Source organism: Trichomycterus rosablanca, chromosome 1 (assembly GCF_030014385.1).
Source record: "Trichomycterus rosablanca isolate fTriRos1 chromosome 1, fTriRos1.hap1, whole genome shotgun sequence".
In the NCBI taxonomy this organism is placed as follows: domain Eukaryota; kingdom Metazoa; phylum Chordata; class Actinopteri; order Siluriformes; family Trichomycteridae; genus Trichomycterus; species Trichomycterus rosablanca.
In genome coordinates, this window is record NC_085988.1 from 53,195,211 (window position 1) to 53,220,944 (window position 25,734).

The 25,734-nt window shown below is 37.0% G+C and overlaps 1 protein-coding gene across 1 annotated transcript in view; it reads right to left on the reverse strand.

Moving 5' to 3' along the window:
• lrtm2a (leucine-rich repeats and transmembrane domains 2a) overlaps positions 1-12,442 on the reverse strand; it is a 34,956-nt gene extending 22,514 nt beyond the window's left edge. Inside the window, exon 1 of the mRNA XM_063005558.1 lies at positions 12,382-12,442. Within this exon, the coding sequence (XP_062861628.1) occupies positions 12,382-12,442 (61 nt within the window). The remainder of the gene's footprint in view (positions 1-12,381) is intronic.
• Between the last annotated feature and the right edge of the window lie 13,292 nt (positions 12,443-25,734).

Sequence of the window (25,734 nt, forward strand, 5' to 3'; positions counted from 1 at the left end):
CTTTCCCTCTCTTTTAAAATAAATTTAATCAATTCCATAAAACACATTTTGTTCTTCTGTTGTTCTTCTTCAAGGTTCAATGTCTTGTGCGTTCTGAGATGCAAATTCCCGGTTTTACAATTTTACCTGTGCTAAAGATTACTGTAAACATTTGCATACAAATCTTAGCAGGACAGGACATCCCATTAAATGTTTAATTACAACCCCAAATGCAAATAAAATAAAAATGCAGTGTTCCTTACATTTACTTTGACTTATTTGATTGCAGCCAGTTTGAACCCAAGATATTTTATGTTTTGTCTGCTCAACTTCATTTCATTTGTTAATATACCTCCATTCCCACATTTTAGGCCTGCAACACATTCCAAAAAGTTTTGTACCAAACTATGATTACAAAGATGGCCAGTTTGTCAACAAATGCGTGAAAAAAATATTGTACCTCAAAAAATGATTGGAAGGGATTTGCATATTTCTTTCTCTACAGTGCATAATATCATTAAATGATTCAAAGAATCGGGAGGAATTTCAGTGTGTAAAAGGTCAAGGGCGCAAGCTAGGTGTTAAAGGAGTCGCACTCTCTCTCGGTTTAAATTCTATTTGAGTGATCGCTTTTAATTTGTTATAATAATTAAATCGTAAATAATAAATGCTCGGAAACTACAAAAGTAAAATATGGTGTTCCACAGGGGTCAGTACTAGGACCTCTATTATTTACACTTTACATGCTTGCTTCCATTAGGAGAAATTATTCATAAACATGGTATAAATTTCCACTGCTATGCAGACGACACAGCTGTATATATCAGCCGAACCAAATGACACTGACACAATCAGTAAGATTGAAGTTTGTGTAAACGACATAAAAAAACTGGATGTCGTGTAACTTTCTTTTACTAAATTCAGATAAAACAGAGGTTTTACTTGTTGGATATAAAGCTGCAAGACAAATTGTCTAACCTGGTGCTAAACCTAAACACTTTCTCTGTTACTCCCATTTCAGATGTAAAAAACTTGGGTGTCACAATAGATTCAGATCTCTCCTTTGATACACACGTTAATAATATTACTAGAGTTGCTTTCTTTCATCTGCGTAATATCTCAAATAAGAAATATGCTACCTGTAAATGACACTGAAAAACTGATCCATGCATTTATAACTTCTCATTTAGATTATTGTAATGCTCTTCTAACTGGATACTCTGGTAGATCCATAAACAAACTTGCAAAACGCAGCAGCTTGAGTGCTAACTAGAACTAGAAAATTTGATCATAATAGTCCTGTTCCATCATCTCTACACTGGCTGCCTGTTGTAATGCAGGGCTATGGCAGACAAGAGGGGCGGACACACACGCAGAGATGTTAGAAACGAAATATTTATTGATAAAAAAAAGACAAGACAGGTAACAACAAGACAAGCTAACAAGACCTAAGCTACATGCTAACTGCTAAATGCTATACACACAAATAAATGCTAAACTAATCTAAACATACACTAAGCTAAACAGGAACTAGACAGGACTGAACAGGGCTACACCAGCTAAATAGAACTACAAAGACTAAACAGAGATAAACAGTACTTAAGTTAATAAACAAAGGTTAATACACAGAGCTAACAGACAAAGGCTAAGGCTAATTGACAGAGACAAAAGCTAAAGAGAACTACACAGGGTAAACAGGACAAAACTCAATAAATCAAACAAACAGACCAGATAAGCCAGCTAGGAGCGTCAATAAAATCCAACAGCATTACAAGGGAATCAAACAGAGTTATCAGAATAGTTCCCAAAGTCTGTTCTCCAGCTTCCCTTTTAAATAAGGGGCAGCTGGAGCTAATTAGTCCAGGGAACCAATCATGAGAGGGGAGCTGGCTTGAGACTGATTGCTCCTGTAGAGATGGGTGTGGCACCTAGGAGCGCTAGGAGCACAGAGAGGCTGCAAATGTGACACATGTTAAATTCAGCATTGATTACAAAATACTTTTACTAACTTATAAAGCGCTACATGGTCTGGCTCCACAGTATCTGAGTGAGCTTACTGATTACTACAACCCAGCATGTCCACTTCGCTCACAAGATGCAGGGTTACTTATAGTTCCAAGAATTAAAAAGATCACAGCTGGTGGAAGAGCATTTTCTTACAAAGCTCCACAACTTTGGAATAATCTCCCTGCCTCTGTTCGGGATTCGGACACAGTCTCAATGTTTAAGTCTAGACTGAAAACATATTTATTTTCTCAGGCTTTTGATTATTGTAGTCAAGGGCGCAGAGCTTGGGGGTTCTTGGTCATAGAAACTTGTGGTGATCCAGAATTTCCTAGTAAACATGGCATTGACCTCTGTGATGGAGTCCATGGTCCGAAACGATCTCCACAGCCACTGGGAGGTGCCCAGCACATCAGGAAGGGCATCCAGTGTAAAAAGTCTGGAATGCTGTCTAGATATGCTGTGGCAACCCTCAATCACAGGAGTATCAGAAAATAGTGTAGCATCGGCACAGGCTTTACCCAGAAAGCCTTGCGGCAGTGGTGTCTAAGCTCACCGTAGCCGTGTATCCCGTTGTTGGGAGTGGGGTGGCTGCGGTGAGGGTTGGGTAAGTAGCTTATATGTTTGTCTGTTGTATGAATGTATGTGTGTATGAATGGGTGTCTGTCCCTAAACCACTGAATGAACTGCCAAAGGCAGCTCACTTGCGGCCCTGACGCTATCCTTCCTGCTCGCCGGCGCCACAATATCTTTAAGATAAAGTGAGCAATAGGCTTTGAGTTACTTCATATTATCAAAATATAGTTGTTTCATTAGTTTCAGTTAGGTCAAGTTGTTCATTACACAAATACTCCTGTCGTTCTGCCTCTCTTGTCCGATCACTCAGGTTTGATGGTGGTGGCTGCCGGAGTCTAAAACTCTCTCTGTAAAACTGATATTTTACTCAACTCGCATTTTACATTTTTAACTACAGTTTCTGTTGTTTTACCCCGAGGTGGTTCTGATGGAAACCTGTTTACCTGCCTGAGGTTAAGGAATGAAGTCGTGACTGCCGTGCCAACAGTGCTGCTCCTGCCGATGTGACGGAGCCTGGCGTGTTTGCACCAAGAATGTCAAGAACTCACTACAGACTTTATTACAGACTGGACTGAATAATAACTCTTATTTATTTATTTATTGCTTAATCTTATTAATTTAAAGTATCCTACAGACCACCCAAGAAGGATGGGCCCTGCTGAGTCTGGTTCCTCTCAAGGTTTCTTCCTGTAATTTTAAGGGAGTTTTTACTTGCCACTGTCGCCCTCGGCTTGCTCAACAGGGGTTTTCGTATATGTTTTGGATTTTTTAAAGTTGCTTTGAGACAATGTCTATTGTAAAAAGCGCTATATAAACAAATTTGACTTGACTTGACTAGATGGCACTGCTTCAGAACCGCCACTCAACAATAGCTGATATAACCACATGGGCAAGGGATTACTTTGGCAAACCTTTGTCAAGCATTACAATACGAGTTACATGCACAAATGCCACTTAAAACTTTACTGTGCAAAAAAAGAAGCTTTATGTTAACCATGTCTAGAAGCAGTGTCTTCTCTGGGCTCTGAGACATCTAGGATGGACCATCACACAGTGGAAACGTGTATTGTGGTCAGATGAATCAGCCTTCCAGGTCTTTTTTGGGGAAAAAATGGACGCCGTGTGCTCCGGACCAAAGACGAAAAGGACCATCCAGCAAAATCTTATCAGCAAAAAAGTCCAAAAGCCTGGGTCTGTCATGGTATGGAGCTGTGTCAGTGCCCTTGGCAAAGGTAATTTACACTTCTGTGATGGCAACATTAATGCAGAAAAGTACAGTACATTGAGATCTTAGAGCAACATATGCTGCCTTCAAGACGTCATCTTTTCCAGGGACGTCCATGCATTTTTCAACAAGACAATGCAAAAACACATGCTGCACACATTACAGAGGCATAGGAAGAGGGTACTGGTACTGGACTGGCCTGCCTGCACTCCTGACCTGTCCCCAGTAGAGAAAATGTGGAGAATTTTGAAACGAAAAATGTGACAACGCCGACCCTGTACTGTTGCACCTCTTAAGATGTGTTTGCAGGAAGAATGGGACAAAATAAAACCTGAAACACTAAATCGCTTGGTATCCTTGGTGTCAAAACGTCTTTTAAGTGTGGTGAAAAGTAATGGCAACATTACAAAGTGGTAAATGCTTTACTGTCCCAACTTTTTTGGAATGTGTTGCAGGCCTCAAATGCAGGAATGGGTGTTTATTAATAAATTAAATGAAGTTGAGTAGACAAAACATGAAATATCTCAGGTTCATACTGTCTGCAATGAAATAAAAGTCAAAGTAAATGTAAGAAACTTTGTTTTTTTATTATTTGCATTTTCCATGCTGTCCCAACTTTTTAGATAAGGAGCAATTCAACATAGTACTCACTAGGACTGAAAGATTGATTCTTTTTAAATCACAAGAGCATGAAAGTTTGTTTTTTGTTGTAAATATAATAAACATTCATACGTTTTAGGAAAATTCAATTGTGGTTGTTATTAGATTCGACCACATTGAACTAACCAAAATTCCAAGTCACAACAGTGTCCGTATAAAGGTTTTAATGTCTTTCCTTCAGGTTATATTTTAAAGCCCAGTTTTATAGATCAAATTTAAAAAAAACATGTGGTTTACATATGGATCCAGATTATGACGAAGAATAGTTCCCAGTATTGTCATTGATATTTGTGTAATAATGAAAAAATCTATCAAAAAATTACATACCCAAGATCATAAATTAATTTAACTAATAATGAGTCCCTTGTTTGCACTCAGGTTTGATTGCCAAAAGCATATGGAATACACAATTAGTTTTGTAAACAGTTCTAATGGACATTATTTAAAACATTTGCATGTAATAAGTTAATGGGCTTCAACAAGATGTTTCCTTGCAAGAGGCAAGACTCTTTGTAGTATTTAATGTTAAACATGTTGACCATCCTATTGACTTCTTTATTGTTCTACAGAAGTTCGATGTATCTGGCAGAGGGACATAGCAAAAAGATTGATAGAAGATAGAATTGTTACATATCAAATAGTTTATTTATTTGTTAATGTATTTTGTGGTATATAATATTGAAGTATTATCGATGCTAATTTCTTGAAAGCATTTTTTTTGTCAAAATAGTTTATTATAATTATTATTATTACTTCCTGTTGCAAAATTAATTGGTTGTAGAGGTGCCTTTGTACGGAAGCGTATTGCTGCCACACAGATAAAAAAAAAAATACCGTCAGTATGTCGTTATAACGAGAAAAGGATGTCGTTATAACGAGAAAAGGATGTCGTTTTAACGAGAAAAGATGTCGTTATAACGAGAAAAGTTCATTACCTCAAATGCTGCACAGCTGATGGAGCGTATCTGCTGATGGAGAGACAGTTTGCACACATGCATGATGCTGTAACTTGTGTAACCTTACAGCTTGTGGTGCCGATCAAGATTCTCCTTTAGGATCTAAACTTGGTTTAATATTCAACATTTGTCTGACATTCGGCATTCCGATCTAAATAAGTGCTTCAAAAAACACCTAAGACCTTCTTATTTGATGATTTCTTACACAAATGAAAATAGTCAACATACTACAAAAACAAGTTTATGTTCAATTTAAGATTACGTCTATTTATCTAAAGAAAGGTTATAATGAAACCGTTTATCCAGCTCCCACTTCATGTAACGAGTTAGGGACCGTCATAAAACTAACTGAGAAACGTAGGAAACATGCACTTATCCACACTAATAAATCCATTTAAATCTGGTATGATTTGATGAATTAATGTCAAACAGTTTTTACAAAAACACATCAATGTTTCTCACCTACTACAAAAACCTTATTTTTTGAAATAACATGGTATTTATTTTACATTACATTTAAATAAAGATAAATAAATCTGTAATAAATTTATATTTCAAATATACAAATTATATTTCCAAAAATACAAATCATACCAGATTTAAATGGATTTATTAGTGTGGATAAGTGCATGTTTCCTACGTTTCTCAGTTAGTTTTATGACGGTCCCTAACTCGTTACATGAAGTGGGAGCTGGATAAACGGTTTCATTATAACCTTTCTTTAAATAAATAGACGTAATCTTAAATTGAACATAAACTTGTTTTTGTAGTATGTTGACTATTTTCATTTGTGTAAGAAATCATCAAATAAGAAGGTCTTAGGTGTTTTTTGAAGCACTTATTTAGATCGGAATGCCGAATGTCAGACAAATGTTGAATATTAAACCAAGTTTAGATCCTAAAGGAGAATCTTGATCGGCACCACAAGCTGTAAGGTTACACAAGTTACAGCATCATGCATGTGTGCAAACTGTCTCTCCATCAGCAGATACGCTCCATCAGCTGTGCAGCATTTGAGGTAATGAACTTTTCTCGTTATAACGACATCCTTTTCTCGTTTTAACGACATCCTTTTCTCGTTATAACGACATCCTTTTCTCGTTATAACGACATCCTTTCTCGTTATAACGACATACTGACGGTATTTTTTTTTTAACTGTGTGGCAGCAATACGCTTCCGTACCTTTGTTAGTACAATTTTTTATTATTCTGTTGTAAAAGATGAAAAATGACTTTTTTGAAATTCATGTTCATGGGAGATGCTGTTAATTTTGTAGGATTCATGGTCTAATAAAGCTGGCTGTAGATTTGCTAAGATAAACTGTGTTGCCTTAAATAGCTGTCAGCTGATACACTGTTGTCACATGGAAAATTAGCTGGTCTGGCATGTTCTCATTTTACTCTCCTGTAATGTGATCTGTGTGTTCATATGACTATGTGTGTTTTGTGTGTCGTTTGATGGAAGCGTTTGGTTGCAGTTATGCAGACACCCTGGGACACCTGAGCCATGTTGTTTGACTTGCAGTTAGACCCTAGTGCAAGACGAGATATACAGAGTACTTCTTAACTTAGTCATTCATCCTTATTTTTCCGTCATTACTCAGTAAGTAGTTTTTCCTAGCCCACTGTTTCACTTTAATAATGCATACACTCACCACAGTATTTTTAAGCCTGGTGCATGAAGCAAATATTTTGTTCCAAACCACAATTCCATAAGTTAAAACTGTATTGAACTAAAAGCAATACAAAATATACTAATTAATATTAATAGTATCCAATTTAATGTTTTATTTGTGTGTAAAAACACACAAATAATCATTAGAGAAATAATGACACAAATGAACCAGTTTTAAAGCTTAATTTTAATGTGCCTCTCTCCTGTTTTTCAAGTTTTAGCTGCACAACCACACAGAGCTTTGGTTGTTAAATTTTGTGCAGCATGTGGTTGGGTTGTCATGTTAAAATAAACACAGGTGTTTTTTGGTGTAGAAAACAATGTTTATTATTTGCGTAAACAATATGAAAGACTGACTTGCATTTTGTTTGTATTTACATTTTAAATACTGTCTCAACTTTTCTTTGGTTGAGGTTTCTATGGTACTGATGGCAGCATTATAGGGAATCTAAACTCCAGTCAAGAATAGAGTTTATCTGGGAGTTTATCTCTTACTTTGTTGGCTTTTTATTTTTCCTCTTTTGATGACCTGTAATTATCTTTTAATAGCCTAATATGTTAACACAACTGACATATGACATTATTTATTCCTAAGGGTTTTATTTAGCCATCTTAATATTTGTGGAAATAGTACAATTAGTACTTATTTTGTACTGAATAAAATACAAAATGCCATGCCGCTTTTGCAAAAAACTTTTTGAACTGATACATTTTCAAAACAATCAAAGACAGTACATGTGGGCACTTGAATTAATTCTCTATTCATAGTACAGTGGTACCTTGAAACTCAACGTCAATTGTTTCTGGGAGTGGTGTTTAGTTTAAAATGTGTTGAGTTTCAATGGATTTTTACCCATAAGGATGTATGGGAAACCTGCTAATGTGTCTCATGGTCCCGTTGAACATATATTTCATTATATGAATATTATATTATCCAAGTCGTCAGGTCGCTGTACAGTTCACACTACACAACTGGATCTCTTGTAATCGGGAGTCTTTCAAGTTGGTGTGGCTTTCACACTACACTACTGCTCGGCGATAGGGGGTTTCACACTACACGATCTATCACCAACTGGAATCGCAGGTGAGTTTCTCTGGTCTCCCAAACTATGTTTTGTCATGAAAACAAATGCAAGAAGTGAAGAGGAGTTTAATGATACCACGTCCAAAAATGCACGTCAACAAGTAGCACGTCATCAAACTTGTTTGTGCGCTGATGTGCAGCGTAAAATCAAAGAGAAAAATAAATAAATCCAAGTGGATTTGGCAACGCGACCAGCAGGGATTGTTTTGTTCTGTAGTGAGTTGGAGGTTAATAAATATTTTTTTGTAATGCAGTGTGGGTATTATGATTTCGCATGGACGATAAATTCACAAATATTGTAAAGCTTGTGTGTGTGCCGATGTATTCTGATAGAATTATATATACTATATTATCCCCCTCACCACACTCATTGCCAGTCGCAACCGACTGCTCCAGATATTAAACATGCTAGATATCTCTCCTCAGTTGCCGTATCGAGTTGTTGAGTAGTTCACACATAGCGATTGAGAGCCGAGTTTAGATTGCCAAGCGAACGCTGAGTTGCTCCCGAGCTGCCACATCTAGCGTGTAGTGTGAACTAGGCATTAGTTGTAAAAAAAGAGTGCACATTGGTCTCCAAAGCTTTCCAACACACACAAAAAACATTATATTGCAAGAAAAATACATAAGATTAATTATTTGTACTTTGTTGTGTCATTATTTAATACATTTGTGGCTCCAAAGTCACTGCGTAACTAGGAACTCATGGGTCCCAGGTGAAAAAATAAAATAAAATTTGGGCCCCCTCAACAAATTTCATATATACACCAATCAGGCATAACATTATGACAACCTCCTTGTTTCTACACTCACTGTCCATTTTATCAGCTCCATTTACCAAATAGGAGCACTTTGTAGTTCTACAATTACTGACTGTAGTCCATCTGTTTCTGTGCATGCTTTGTTAGCCACCTTGTATGCTGTTCTTCAATGGTCAGGACTCTCCCAGGACCACTACAGAGTAGTGCATTTGTGGGGTAGGGGTAAATTTCATGTGTATGGACAGAGTCTGACAGAGCTTTAGGGCCAAAAAGGCACAAATGTATTAAATAATGACACTATAAAGTGCAAATAATTCATTTTACATGTATGTTCTGCAATATACTGCAAATACTTTAATGAAAAAGTAATGGTAAAGTGCAGGTTTTATTGTATTTTTATATTGATTTTTAACTGTTATTCAATTGTATTTCAGTTTTTGTATATTATATTAGTGGTATTTTTAGTGTATAAGTGCCAAAAACAACCACATTATTTTACATTAGCTTAAAATATATGCAGTTCCTCTGGACCATGGAACACATTAACAGGTTTCCAATACATCCTTATGGAAAAAAAATACCTTAAATCTCAACTCCTTTTAAACTCAACACCACTCCCAGAACCAATTGACGTTGAGTTTCAAGGTATTTTGTGGTTTTAAACAACCTAATATTTTTAGAAATGTATTTATGGCGCTCAGGTGGCACAGCTAGCCCACCAGAGCTGACATTTCGAACTCATCGGTTCGAACCTTAGCTCTGCCATCTGGCAGGCTGGGCGCCTACACAAACAACAAATGGCCACTGTTCAAGGGGGGTGCCGGAGGGGGATTCATCTTAACTGATGCAATTACGACCTTTGCTGGCTGATTGGTGGTGCCTGCACAAAGACAAGGAATAATGCGTTGATCAGGGTGTGGCTCTCCTAACACAAAGCTGATCCGCATATGAACTCGCCTCATGCGGGTGAAAAGATGCAGTTGGCTACTGCACACGTATCGGAGGGGGTGTGTGTTAGTCTCGGCTCTTCTCATTCAGGGTGGAGATCAACATCAGTAGAGAGCAAGCGTAATGTAATCGGGTAATTAAATACGACTAGCATGGGAGGAAAATTGGGGAAAATGCAAAAAAAGTGTATTTATCTCACCAGTTACAATGTATGATCAAAGTTCATTGTGTAATATGAATAAGAATACATTAACCCAACAGCTTTGTGCATAGCCCAACTTTTTTAATTAGGAAAAGTTCAAATTATTTTAAGTAAACTAAATCTTATTTAAAATTGCAACAAAAATGGTGGGATTTTTAAAAAATTTAAATTATATCACAATCAGCAAATTATCCTATCAAAATCAACAGTATACTTTTAGTGTAACAAAAGACATAACTCGATCTATGAAATGTCTTGAGTGACTTGCATTGGAAAATATTACATGGCATAAATTCTCATTATACATTATAAATTATACAACCCCAAATCAGAAAAAGTTCAACTTTATTTAATTTATTAATAAACATCTATTCATGCATTTTAGGCCTGCAACACATTTCAAAAAAGTTGGGACAGTAAAGCATTTACCACTTTGTAATGTTGCCATTCCTTTTCACCACACTTAAAAGACGTTTGGGCACCGAGTATACCAAGCGATTTAATGTTTCAGCTTTTATTTTGTCCCATTCTTTCTGCAAACACGTCTTAAGATGTGCAACAGTTTGGGGTCGTCATTTCAAAATTCTCCACACATTCTCTATTGGGGACTGGTCAAAACTGCAGGCAGGCCAGTCCAGTACCCGCACCCTCTTCTTACTGTAATGGGTCGATCACCTGCGGCCATTTCTGCTTGCAGTCAGAAGCGCAAGTCGACCCATTGTAGTCCAAAACTGCAAATCCCATGAGCTGCAGCAGCGCCAATCTGCGCTAATTGTCAGCACCTGATCGTCGGTAAGGTAGTTGGCCGGTGTGCGTTCCTCCTTACTTTCCCTAACTTTTTACAGAAGTGAACGGCTTATTAGCGCTCGAAAGATACAAACGCCTTTATCGTTCGCTTCCACATTCCGAAAGCCATTTTGCCCTACGCCAGCGATTCCGCTGCCGAGTCGACTCTGAGTTGAGAGTTGTATACCTAATTGATTTAGAGTCGATACCGTAATCGATTCCCTTGCGTTTTTTCCCCCTCTTTTCTTAGTTTAGAGGAGAAGAGAAGCATTGGGGCCACGGTTGTGTGTCGGGAGTCTGGTGGACCGAGTAGCTGGGTGACTGGCCATGGTCGTGGTTCCACCTAGCGCTCTCTTCTAATTATCCTTAGTACGTTTTTGTTTGTAATGGTGAGAGGTTCCTGGGGTTACCCTCTCATCCGCTTTATAGTTTTACTTTTGTTTTCCCAAGCACATTGCTTCCACTTCTCCTGCAATTAGGTCCAGCCCCCTTACCGTTACACCGTTGCACCGTTACACTTCCGCAGCCATGAATTTGTAATGTGTGCAGCATGTGGCCTCATACCATGACGGACCCTTTCTTTAAAACTTTCTTTAAAACTGTTACTTATAACAGTCTGGATGGTCCTTTTCGTTTTTGGTCCGGAGTACACGGCGTCCATTTTTTTCCAAAAAAGACCTGGAAGGCTGATTTATCTGACCACAATACACGTTTCCACTGTGTGATGGTCCATCCTAGATGCCTCCGAGCCCAGAGAAGTCAACACTGCTTCTGGACATGGTTAACATAAGGCTTCTTTTTTGCACAGTAAAGTTTTAAGTGGCATTTGTGCATGTAACTCCATATTTTTTTTTTTTATTAGTTAGGTATATGTATAGTTTTGATCATTTTACGTTTCTTTTGTTAAATAAAAGTATGTCTGTTTTGGGCCTAAATTGGCACTAATATGGACAGAGGTTTACTGTGTCAATTCTGGAAAAGCAAAACTGTCTGTTATTTTCTTGATACATTGTGTTTAATATTATTATTATTATTCATATTCATATTCATATTATAAGTAATAGTAATAATAGTTAATGTTTTTATCATTTTTTCCCCAAATGCTTTTAAAGAATAAGTGGCAGAACGTTTTGTGGTCTTGAGGCAAAGGTAAAAATGTTTATTAACTTAAATGTAGAGGTTAACATTAGTGGTTTTACTTTAATTTAGGTCTTTAAGTGTCCTAGCCATGTAAAGAATAAAACATCTTCTTCCCCACTAACCTGTCAGAGCTTAATAATTTTTTTAGTATCAATTTATTTCTATTCATTCATTTGGTGACAACAACTAAATTATAAAATATTGGATAAGATCATTTTTATCAATTTAAGCACATGCACTACAGACTACACACACTCTGGTGTTATTGTATTATCTACAAGAACTAGATGTATTGCATTGCTTGTATTGCTAAACCCAAGTAAACAAAAAAGCTTTATCTTGATGTCTTCAATATCAAGGCTATGTGATGGTTAAACTGACTCACCCGGGCTGCTTTTAGTGGTTTCCCTGCAACGCGTCACTGTGTGCCTAGTAGTAAGCCACATGATTATGGTACACCCAGCAGCTAGGTTTTGTACCTTAAATTTGGACAAGCATTAGTCTGCTGCAATGCCAAACTTCACTGCCACATGATGTCCAGCAAGCAAGCATGAGAGTAACTAAAAGAGAAAAATAACAAAACAAATTAGATAAAGGCTATTCCCTTGTACCATATAAACCTAGCACTATTTTTATGCATTATGCTATTAAAAAGATTTAATATTACTTACATAAGCTAAATCACAATCATTTAGGAAAAAAACAGAATAGGCTTTGGTCATGTGTATTGGAAGTGGTGTTGCTGCCATGTTGTCAGTGTGTTTTAGAAGTCATAATCTGCTCTTCAACAGACAAGCATTTTTAATTGGCTGCTATTGGCTCGTAGTCATTTCTGACATCAGTCTGTGTGTGTTTGTGTGTACTTCCACATTAATTATAATTAGCCAGATCACCCAACATATCATAAAAACCAGGTCAGCAGGAGAGACCATGAGGACACCAGACTCCCAGTACCTGAGCCACACATTACCGGTTTGTAAAGACCAATGAAAAGTAAAAAAGTAGGTCATCAGTCTTTCACCTTATAGCTAATCGCATCCTCATGCACTGCCTGGGATGAGTTACTTGTTTGTTATTTTTGGTTTCTATTTACTTCCATGTTTAGGTTCAAGTTTGTTCTATTTCTATTGAGTTCTGCAACTGGGTCTATATAATAATAATCTAACTTTTGTCCGGAGGAAAACATTCATGTGGCTTAACAGTAGGAACTAGATCTCGATTATGTTCCCCTTGGAACTTTGTTTCCATCACAGTTAGGTCTCTGCAATGGGTGCATTGGGTGTATGCAGGGATTTAAGCTAAACAAAAAAATTCTTGGCTATGACAAGAAAAATCACACATAGAAAAAGTGTTGGATATATAAAGGGTGTTCTTTCTTTTTCCAATGACTGTACCTACCCATTACTTGATTGTCTAAGAATTCCCCCTTACGATGTTACTTCAGGCATAAAGCCAGCATGATTTTTGTGTCTTATAACTCTGAAACCAATCTTGACAGTAAAAAAAAGTACTGTCTCTTGTTTTAACATTGCAGACTGCATTTTTGTTGCATTTACTAACTATTCTCTGACCAGTTTCTGGGGACTGGAATGTTGTTCATCTTTGCCAGTTGAAATACCAGTTCACATCACCTCTTTAAAGTGACGGCATAGAACTTGTGAAAGTTTTTATTGTGTTCTGCATCTGATTTCATATGTCTTCCTTTTAATACCTTCTTTACACCAGAGATTCCTTTTAATTTAGCTGTTAATGTTTTCTTATTGTCTAATTTTTGCAGAGATCAGCAGGATCTGTGGAGCCCATTTTACTTTTGTATTTACATGGAATGACAGCTGTTATACCACAACTAAAATGTGAAATGTAAAGTCCATGTAAAGATTAAAGTCATTCATTAGGATCAAACACTAATTTAAATAACAAATATTTGACAACTTCATGTAAACACTTACCCCTTGAGGCTCTGGCTTAATTTTACATCCCAGCCACAATTTTGGGAAAAGTACTCGCTTAGTCTAGCTACTCAGAGCTAAATTTTGCTAAATTAGTTATATGTTTTACACACTACTAGTTTATCAACATTTCTGATGGAACTGGCATAAAATAATAGCAAAACAGAAGGGCATGATTCTGTAACCATGACCCCCATCTTCCCCGCCGATCTCCATGGCAGGTGGGCCAATTACAGGGTACAATTTATTGATTTCATTTCAGAAAACTGGAACAGTATGGAAAATGCAAGTAAAAAGTCATGTTTTTTTTATTATCTTTTATTTAATTGTTTTTCAGTATGGCTTTTTCATCCCATTTTAATGTTTTGTTTCCACCAATTTATTTATTTTTGGTTTGAAGCCAATCAGTGCTTCCCAAATGGTTATAAATAGGGTTGACCTAATGCTGGTAGGAGATGCGTTGTCTGGGTGATAACTTCTGTTCTGGTGGTTTCCAGGTCATGACACTGGGGTGGATGTCTTAGTCGATGGCTGGATTGTGGGCTTGTGGACAGTTTCAGTATTGGTGTTTGTGCTGTCCACCCCTGCTTTTTGGTGGGTGTTTAGCATTTTTTGCATTGCTACATAGGGTTGGGGTGTAAGGGTAACCATGTCTGTGCCTCTTTCTGTTCTCTCCCCTGGACAGATGGAATTACATTACTAGACTGGCTTCTTCGAGTTTTTCCCACCTTCGTTTTTGCTGACCTTATTTTGTTAGTTATGTAGTTGCCTGCATTCTTATCATTAGTTATTTCTTTGTTATTAATTCGTTTATTTCTTTTCTTTTCCTTTGTAATCTAAATGCGTGTTCTATCAGGTATGCATGTTTTAATCCCAATCACAATAATCCTCATTTTCCTTATCAGGTGCTGTTTAGTGATGAAGCAGATTTCTTCATGAATGGTGAGGTCAACAAACAGAACCAGCAATATTGGTTTGACAACCCCTTACTGGACAGATCCATTACCTAAAGTCATGGTATGGTGTGGTCTGTGGGGTGCCTGAATTGTGGGACCTTTCTTTATTGATGAAACATTAAAACAAGGCTGTTACACAAGTTTGTTAGATGAGGACGTGTTTTCTTCATTGTTGTAAAAGGATGAAACATTTTCTGATTTCTTCCAATAAGATGGCGCCGCCCTCATTAGGAATGCATTGTCAGAAACTATCTTGAAGGGCAGTGTCCCCCAAAGTGTTTAGGGGTCCAATCAAGTGGCCACCACATTCTACTGTTTTAACCCTTTTGGATTTCTATCTGTGCCAAGACACTTTACTCTGTAAAGATACAGAATGTTGTTCGTCTGATGTTTTGGTGAACAGAAGAAAAGTCTTAACGCTCAAAACTGGTGGACAGCATATCAAACACATTATGTAGACTTTATGGTCAATATGAAAACTGGAATTCAAGATGGCATTCAAGATGGCTGACATGTTGGTGACATGGCCTAACAGGTTTTCCCCTTCCCCCACAGCTTATGTTTAAAATTGGATCACCGTTTGCCAAACCATTTCACTTTGCCATGCTGCCATGGATGTTTCCCTATTTTTTAGACAAATATAATATTTGTTCCTTTGAACTTTTTACTGGTTTTAGTTTTTTTATTTACAAAAAAATAGTCACATAAGAATGTGTAGTAAAATGTTTGTCGTTTTGTATGTATTTATTTGTGTGCTTAAGTTTATACCTGCAAAAGTAAATTGTGTTTTTTATAAAAAATACTTTTTTATGATGCGGTGGGGGGTATAGTGTAAATGCATTTTTTGTATTGTAAATGTCATTGAAATTCCTTGCTGTTAAAAGCCAAATGATATACAAAAGGTACATAAATATTTGGCTAAACAGCTGTCACAAATCTGACTCACTACAGCCCTGACATGGATTAAAAATGTATAAAGTTTTTATACAGTACATGCTAGTAAAAATAATTTAATTGATTTATTTGTTCATTTATGAATTTGGTCCCCAGTAACGTAGAGCAGTGAGAGAGCTGTAAATAAGAGTTTACATAAAGTCTTAATTTTAAATGCAAATAATACAACTATTCCCTTGTTTAAATTGAAATAAAAAAAGTCCATTAACAAGAAATAACAGTTAATACTGTGTTTTTGTAAACATTTAATCCAAATATTTTTATTAGAAATCTTACTTAACCTCCTCACCCCCGAGATTGGACGCTTTGAAAACAAACAATATCCTGTAACAACACTTGTTCATTTCAGCCTTTTAAATGACATTATACAAAAAAAAAAAAGAAATTTTGCTTGGGGACTGTGAGTTATTTAGTGTCCAGTATACTGGACATTTGGAATTAAGAGCATGAAATGTGCAAGATTCTGAAAAAATTTACATATTATTATTACCATTATAACATGTGACATATCAAGTATTGTACATTTATGGCATAATGTAATACATGTTTATAATATTAAAAAGCATATACTAGTTTATACAGAAGTTAAAATTTACATTTTAATTATTTATATGAATATTTTAAATATTAAATTTAAAACTTTTAATTTTAAAAACTCAAACCTTAAAAATGAAAACTCAGACTTTTTAATTAAAACATTTAGCTTTGTTCATTTCCCCTTTTCTTATAAACAAACTTTGCCTTTATAGATATATTTTAAAAACAAGGAACATTACTAAAACATAAAACAGAATATTCAGTTTGTGAATATAAATTTTAAATTTTAAATTATCCACATATCTATCTTTCAATATAAATATTTTGAAAATAAATGATATCTAAATTATTCAAATCAAAACCTTTTGCATTTCAGCTTTGAGTTTTTATTTTCTTTTTTTAACGGGACCTTGTGTGGAACTCATAAAAGCAGTTTCGTTCAACTTGAATGCAAAGAAATACATTACATTTTAAACATCTTATGCTTGATTTTTTGGTGCAGCCAGGGTTTCTGCACCTCTGAAAGCTGGTGCTATCACTACCCACCACTGGCAAGTGCTCTGCCCCACTGCATCTAACATCTTGGCTTAGAATTACTTGACTCCCTATCACTATCCTGTTGATATTCATCCCACTACTCTCAACACTGCAGTCTATTACTATCATCTAGTAATTTAAGCACATCATCTACTGTCAGCCCTTAAAATACATGAAAAAGATATGTACAGCACAAAAAATGCAAAAAGTAATACTGATGTACATCTTCTAATTCATAGTTAGCATGACAAACTAAACAACATTCAATACGTTAAATTCAAATGTCCAGCTGGCTGGACATAAAACATTTGCTCGAAATTTAAGTATGCGTAAATACATATTCATCGCTTATATTGTTACCAATCATTACAAAAACCTTCTAAAAATACATCATTTCTAAAACACTTTGGTTATATGTGCACATTAATAGATAAAAACGTATGTTTTGTTCGGTCACGGAGGCAACAAGCGTCTTTCTCAACAGCTGCCATCTTCGGGTCTTTTTTCAAGAAGCTTAAAAAAAAATTTCAATGTCTTTGACCAACCAGTAGAAAGACAGAGTTGTGTTGGAGTGTCTAAAAGTGAGTGTAACAAAGTAAAACTTCCTGTCGAGTTATAAAACCCAGAAAAAAAATTTCCAGTATACTGGACATTTGGAGTGAGGAGGTTAATACATGGCTCAGCTGCTGAATGAGTTCAGTAGTGAGTCACATGAAAGTTGTGTCCATCAGCTTTGCAATTTTTGACTGGTAGAGGGAGCATGGAGGCAATGATTCTCTTAATTGTTTCTCTTAATTGACAATCACTTGTGCCTCATGAGCGGTAATTCTCTCCAATTGGAAGGTATTCTATATATTATGCCGACAGTCCCTCTCAGAGTGCCAGGTCCTTTGTTGACAACCCTGCTTTTCAGCTTGTCATATTGGGCCAACCACTTCTTAGTTTCACGTTATCTCGTTTCTATCCATTTTCTCAGTTGCAGGCTGTGGATGTTTTTGTGTCCTTCATTTGTTTCCAATATTATTGTCACCTTGTTTATGAGCCACAATGTTGTTCTACCCATTTTGCATTTATTTATTTATTTTTTTCATTCTTTCAGGTGCAAGGCTTCATTTTGCTTTTCACTCGCGAGACGCAACACACCTAATTACATTTATACCATAACTCTGCAAACAAATGTAGTGTAACCTGTATGCATACTTGTTTATATATTTGGTTAATGTGAAGTGGAAGAATAGAATGTATTATCAAATTTAGCTATATTCTAGGGTTTTATCTTTTTTTATTAGTGACCCTAACAAATAAAGTTGGTTCAGAGAATATTTAGATCCCTTGACTGTTTGCGTATGTGTTGTGGATTAGATGGTTGGATATAATTAACATTTTAACCCATTAATCTACACTTAACCATGATAAAAAAAAGTGAATATGTTTAGAGTTTTTCAAAAATTTATAAAAAAATATATCAAAAAACATTTTTTATTCACCATCTATTCAGTATTTATTCTTTTTGCTGTGGTACTGCAAATTGTGGCCATCAGCATCCTGTTGGCTTTAATTACTGGTGGTCCTTAGCCCGTCGACGGGCTAGGAATTTATATTATTGTGTTTCTCTGTATACTGTTACACCGTCAAAATATCATTGTTGGTAAACAAGGTACCTTCTGATAGCTTAAAATCTCTACTTTTTAGCAACGTAAACATTGAACTTATTTATAAGTTCTTTTAAAAACACAAAAGAATTGTAGGTCTGATAAATTCTGCCAGAAGTACAGTGTTTAAATTTGGTAATATTATACAGCGGTACTTACATACATACCGACAACATTTATACCAAACAAGCCAGCACAACCTCACAATCACATTTCTGCTGTCTGTTTTACTTCAAATAAATCAGCATTAAAAATATCCCGGAAAAGTTTTATATCTGATAAAGCATCATCATGATCATGTCATCATGCATAATTCAAGCACTCGGTAAACAACAACACTGCGACAAAGTTATATCAAGCAATAGCACAAGAGCTAAATTAGCACATACCTGCTTCTGTTATCTTCAATCTGAGTCCACATTTATATCCATTAGCCGTTTTATTCGAGATAAAATCCACTTTTTTGTAAATGTTTACACAATCGGTGGCCATCTTGAATATGGGCAAAGAATAATTATAATTTATAAAGCCAATAAAAAGCGCGTTTCTGAGAATATTTGTCCAAAACCGCACTTAAAACGTTCAGAAAACGTCCCTCCTACTGATTCTGCTCATTGGTTATCCGTTATGTCACGTTATATTTTTACAGCCAATGTAGAGACAGTTATTCATGACTCCATATAATAATGATTTTCATTGGAGAAATGCAAAAACATTAGCATATCTTGCTTTGGATTGGAGTAAGAACTCAGATCCCACCCTGTTTTTGTGGTGATTGGTCTAGAAATCGGTTTATTAGCATATGAATCAATGGTTCACACAGTGTCCCGTGCGTAAACGATTCAGTTTGGTGACGCAACAGTGAATGTTTACAGTGTTGCGCTCTGTGGGAGAGAGTGAGAGGAGGAGAGAGAGGGGGGCTACAGCTGCCCCCACAGAGCAGGGAAAAGTTTTACAGCCTCAAAAACAACTATATGTTATAAATAATCACTTTATTAAGTATAAATAATGCATTTTACACATTTAATCTGCAGTATAATCTGTTTATTCTGAGTTGGAAAGCTTTGGAGAGATTTGGAGAGCAGCGGGGTCTCATATTGTTCCAACTTCAATAACTCCAGATCAGAATGAGTTAGAGGCCTAAAATGTGAGATGATGTTAGAAAATACCCTTCAGCACAACTCTATAGTGTTGTTTAGGTGATATACAGACCTGCAGTCCTACTTATACTCACTGAAACTTTGGATTTTCAAAAAAAATTTAAAAAGCGCCTACATTTTTGGTTTTTTTTTATCATCATTTAAGCATGGTAAAATATACTCATGGCATTTGGCTGTGTTTTTCTGATACTTTAAAAGGTTTTCTAGAACACTGAAGTATAATTTTTGTTTTATCTTATAAACTTTCTGAATGAGAAGCCTTAGAAACTAGGTATGTCTTTCAGGCAAAAAATGCACAAAAAAAAAGGCTGGACCGCCATGGGGTTAAGAATTGCGGTCCAACTGTTGCATTTTGAATAAATTGGACATAGATTGTGTGTAATGCAGGGCTAGGACGAGACAGAAGAGCAGAGATGGACTCAAACAGATTTATTAATGACAAGACAAACAGAGCAAACAAGACTGAAGGGATAAACAAGGCAAAACAGGCTAAACTGGACTAACAAGGACTAAACAGGACTAGACAGACAAAACAGGATTAAACAGACAGAATAGGACTAACTGGGCTAAATAGGCTAAACAAAGGTTAAACAGGCTAAACAGACTAAACAGAACTGAACCTACTAAACAGGCGAAACAGAGCTAACAAAGCTAAATAGAACTAAACAAGGACTAACCAGGACAGAACAGACTGAACAGGACTAAACAAGAACAAACAGACTAAGACAAAAGGTAAAGGCAAAAACAAGGACAAACCAGATCAAAATACAGAGCTCAGAAGCAAAACAGAGAACAAGCCAGATCAGATCAGAGAGTCCAAACTGACAGAGTAACAGGAATAGTCTCCAGCCAACCTTCTTCTTCTTCTTCTTCTTTTTGTTTTTATTGGCGGTTGGCATACCAGCTTAAAGGCGCATTACCGCCACTTACTGTTTGTGTTTGGAACAGGAGATTGTACAGAAGGAAGGAGGGAAGAAAAAAAATAAAAAAATAAATAAAATAATAATTACATAAATAATAATAGTAAATTTAGTAAATATATATATATATATTTCTGTTAGATTCTTTCTGCTAGACCTGTTTCTGTTAAGAACTTGTTGATGTAATAACTTATCCTCCCTACCTCTTTTCCTAAGAGTCCTGATAATGAAAGATCATTATGTTTTGCCCGCTGTACTGACTCAAACAGTTGTGTTCTATTGGTACTATATTGCTTACAATTGAGGAGTATATGTTCTACTGTTTCGGGTTCTTTACAAAAGCTACACATTCCGGTTGGGTGTTTGCCTATTTTCCATAAAGTATAGTTAAGTCCTGTGTGACCTATTCTAAGACGTGTGATGATGTTTTCTTCTCTCCTTCTAGAACCTGCCATCCTCCCAGCTCCAACCTGTTTTTGAATATTGTACATATGTCTTCCAGTTTCAACAAAATCCCAATGCTCTTCTCCAGCCAACCTGTTCCCCAGCTCTCCTTTTAACTGTTCCCCAATGAGGCGCAGCTGGGGCTGATTAGTAGGGGAACCAATCAAAAATGGGGCGTGGCAGGAGACTGAGTGTGCTCACGGAGAGGAGGGCGTGGCACACAGGGACTCATTGTGACATTGTGCAACAGGCCCATCTACCATATAGCTCGGCAGGGATATAATTATGTCCAACATCTATGCCACAAATGGCTGGCAGAGTGAAATGAAGGTACAGTTGGATGGCAGTGCATGTTCTTATACCAGGTAGTTTCTGTGCTTAATTAAGTGTTAATTCGCTCCAGGTGGATCATGTCCTTTTTTCCAGATCATTGCAGACATCTCAGCTTTAACTATTGTTTATGCACATAGGCCAGATTTCAGGCTCGAGCCAGCCTGGTCTTTCTGCCAGCGTGTATGCTGGCATTCTTTGTCTTCTTTCCAGGGTCATCAACCAGTGTTGCAACATTCTTGGGCTATCACAGCCAAACCCCTAAAGGCACCCCTAAGAGCAGACTAGACATACAGTATGGCTCAAGGCTGGACATTGGCAGTGTCAGTTGGTGGACTAGCTGCTCTGCTCCTTTTATAGTCACTTACATGCCTGTGGACTAAGCAGCATTGTCTGTTTTTGGCTGTTTAGCCACAGTGCTGTTCTGTCTTGGTTAAGCATCCTGCAATTGGGTTCAACATCAAAAAAAAATTTCCAGTAAAACGAAAAGCACAAAGTCATACAAACATGAGATTCAACAGGTAGTAGTCCCTCCCTCTACTGATGTTGCATCAAAAGGAACACTGAAAACGTACATTTTATTAGTTACCAAAAATTTTACTGTTTCTGTAGTGTTGTTAGCAGATGGCAATCAAAACATGGGTGGAGCAAGTCAACCATGAAGCACACATATACTGCTCTAACTCAAAAAGCATTGCACCAGCTTTCACCAAACTTAGCATATAAGGTTTTAAGCTATGGCAAAAATATGATGTAAATGCAGTGCTAAGTGGCGCTATAACATGCAAGATAATGATACACCAACAAAGATTGTCTGATCTACATTTAGAATTAAGCATATCATATTTCATCTTCTTATTAACATTACGGGTCCAAGCACCAAAGGATTTTTACCTCGCATACACAAATCTGATCTTGAATAATTATCAAAAAAATGTTGGAATTTTTATACAGGGCCTTTGCGAGATGCCAATCAAAAACATGGGTGGAGCAAGCCAAGCATAAAGAACACATACAGTGCTCTAACTCAGAAAGCACTGAACTGATTACAAAACTTCAAAAGCACACACCAAAGGAGGTTTGTAGGCTATGGCTAGAACATGGTGCATCTGAAGTGGTAGGTGGCACTGTAACATGCACAATATTGTTATGCAGTCAAAGATCAATCAAATTGATCCAACTGACATGACATTTGGCATAGTGCTTCTGTATCATATCTTCCTTCAGGTTCTATGCTGCACATTTGCTGCACATCGTCACGGGGACAGCAGCACAGATTCAAACTGTGTCCACACTGGTTGCCATTGGTGAAAAAAGAAATTGCAAAAGAAAAGATCAAAGAAATGGCAGAATTGGAATTATCAAGCCATCCAATGTCTGATATTTGCGCTGGCAGTTCTGGTCCCAAAAAAAAGTGGAGATTGGAGGTTTTGTGTGGACTATAATGACTTGGTTGGTTCAGTTCTTCAGATTAGTGTAATGGTTATTGGCAAGTGGCATTAACACCAGAGACTAAAAAATTTGGCTCTCACTATTGGGGAAGTTCAGATCCATTGGTAGCTTTTTATTTTAGTCTGTGGGTCTCCAGACCCGAGCACAGTGGAAGCTATTGGCAGTGGTTGCTGGATTAAAACAATTCTTATCGGTATAGTGTGCCATTTGTGCTGCCTTCTTGACAAGGCTGCTAAGATTATAGGAATCGCTGGGGGAGGTGAGGCAGTGGCTGGTTTTGCAAAAGTATTCTTTTGTGATCCAGCATCGGCACTGGTCAGCTGAGGTGAGCTGGAGATGCCCAGGAGGCGGACCCAGAATTGTCAATGCTCAGGACCCTTATTTGGGCCAACATTGCATCAGAATGGTCAGCTGTGACTCTTTACAGACAACTGTTGTATTGATCCCAGGTTCTCGCCAGTGATATTGATGTTCGGCTGAGAAATTTGCATGCCAATGTATTTGCAATTTTGGTCTCCATCTGGTGGTCTGGGGAGTCGCCAACCACTTGCACGGATTGTGTGCAGGAGCTGAGTGCCAGGATGGACGCAGTGTGGGAACCCTGTCAGCAGCAGCAATGGGGAACCAGTGCGCAACAGAAGCTCACCTATGATGAGAGGTGTTGGGAAGAGCTGCTCAGGCCAGGGGTGAAAATTTAACTGTATAACCCACATTGTAAGAGGGGGTTGAATCTGAAGCTTCAGAATGTTTGGGAGGGGCCCTACAAAGTGCCTGAGCAGCTTTTGGTGGTAGTGCATGAGGTTAGGATGCGGCACAGAGTGTTGGTGGTACACCGCAACCGTTTTGTGCCATATCAGGCTAAAGCTGGTTCGATACCACTGAAGGTGCCTGCACATTTTGAACTATTCTTCTGTAAAGCCACATTGTTGTGATGAATGCAGTATGTGGTTTAGCATTGTCTTGCTGAAGTATGCAAGTCCTTTCAATTTTTTCCATTTTGCCTACATTTTTCATTTTTTTATTTAATTTTATTTTATTTTTTGCATGATTTAACTTGCATTTGTGGATTGCAATGCAAACTGTATTTACAGACAATGATTTTTGGAAGTGTTCCTGAGCATATGCAGTGATTTCCAGCACTGAACCATGCTTGTTTTTAATGCGAAACTGTGTGTGTGTGTGTGTGTGTGTGTGTATGTGTGTGTGTGTGTGTGTTGATGTAATTGATCATGTGTCATTACAGAAGAAAACTAGTGTGGGGCACAAAACACCTGGTTGGGCTAAGTAGTCTGTGTGCTTCTCATATCAAAGACTAGAAAATGAGTTGCTTGTTCAAGAATGTCTCACTGGATTTTTGAATTGTCACCACAGCCAGTACAACCCTGACAGGAACAGTATCTGTCCCAACATCTAGTGATTTTCTAGTGGATGGCTAATCGTCTCAGTCTGTGTCGACGCCACAAAATCTTTTATCATTGTATACTGTATATTGTATATTGTATAAAATGTTGTTTTATATCCTTGCCGTCTTGCCAGAATTTGGTCCTGGAAATCTACAGATAGCATCTTGGACTTCATGGCTGGGTTTTTGTCCTGACAATGAAGTGCAAATAATTGCAATAATTGCAAATAATAAACAAATGTAGTACTTTTACAACAGTAAAGAAGTAAAATTTTATTTTGGTGAGAAAATAATAATAAGGTACATAATCAGGATCTCACAATTTTGTGAGTCACTTATGTCCATCTGGTGGTTGTATTACACATTGTGGGGAAATTTTGAAAAATAGCTTTTTTTTAACAAAATTAAGTGTAAATAAATATAACATAATATAATAATTATAATACAAGATAATATGTTTTTATATGAATACAGAATATTAATTTATGAAAAAAATTAAAACTTAAACTGTAAACAAAATCAATTAATTAAAAATTATTAAAAATTAATTAAACTAGTTATAGTCAAGCTGTATCTGGCCCACCTGCCTTGCATGGAGGCATGAGAATCATGCCCATCTGCCATGCCATTTATGACCAGTGGAAAGGGCAAAAAGGGGCAGATGATTTACTTGCCATTTTTTCTTAGCTAGCAGTCACGTGTGGCTCATTAATTAGCTTTACATAAAAAAGAATTTGTTATCAATCACGGTTTCTTTCTTACAGTGTCTCTAGCTTCTCTGATGGCATTTGTTCTTTTTCTCTGATACCATGATGCTGGGCTTGATCCAACTTGGTTTTCTGCCAGGACAGATACTGCCACTCTTTTTTTTTTCCTGGGAACCCAGGCAACGTTGTGGCACTTTTAGGCCATCATGACAGAATCCCAAAAATTGCCTCTTAGGAGTTCTGGGTTTTCTCACATTTTTTGCAGGGGTTTTTGCAGGCTCGTGGCAATACAAACACACACACACACACACACACACACACTCATAACTAGGGTGATTTTAGTAGCTCCAATTAACCCGACTGCATGTCTTTTGGACTGTGGAAGCCGGGGCACCCAGAGGAAACTTGCGCGGACACAGGGAAAACTGCTCCTGTCAAAGACTATGTATCACAACCACCTGGTTTTAAAAGGGTTAATGTTCCATGTAGGTCATCTCTTGACCTGTGTGCTTATTTGTCTTTGTTTGAGCCATTAGATCTTTTTAAAATGTTTTATGACCCACTAGTTATGTCTTAGTTTCTAGCCAGTTTATCAGAAAGTATTTTCATCATGTCCATGTATACACCCAGTCATGTACTCATACCACTGTTTCCATATAACAACTTAGTCATACAGTTTTACACTGATTTACACTGTTAGCCATTCAGCTAAGCCCCGGTTCCAGTCAGTCCCTGTGT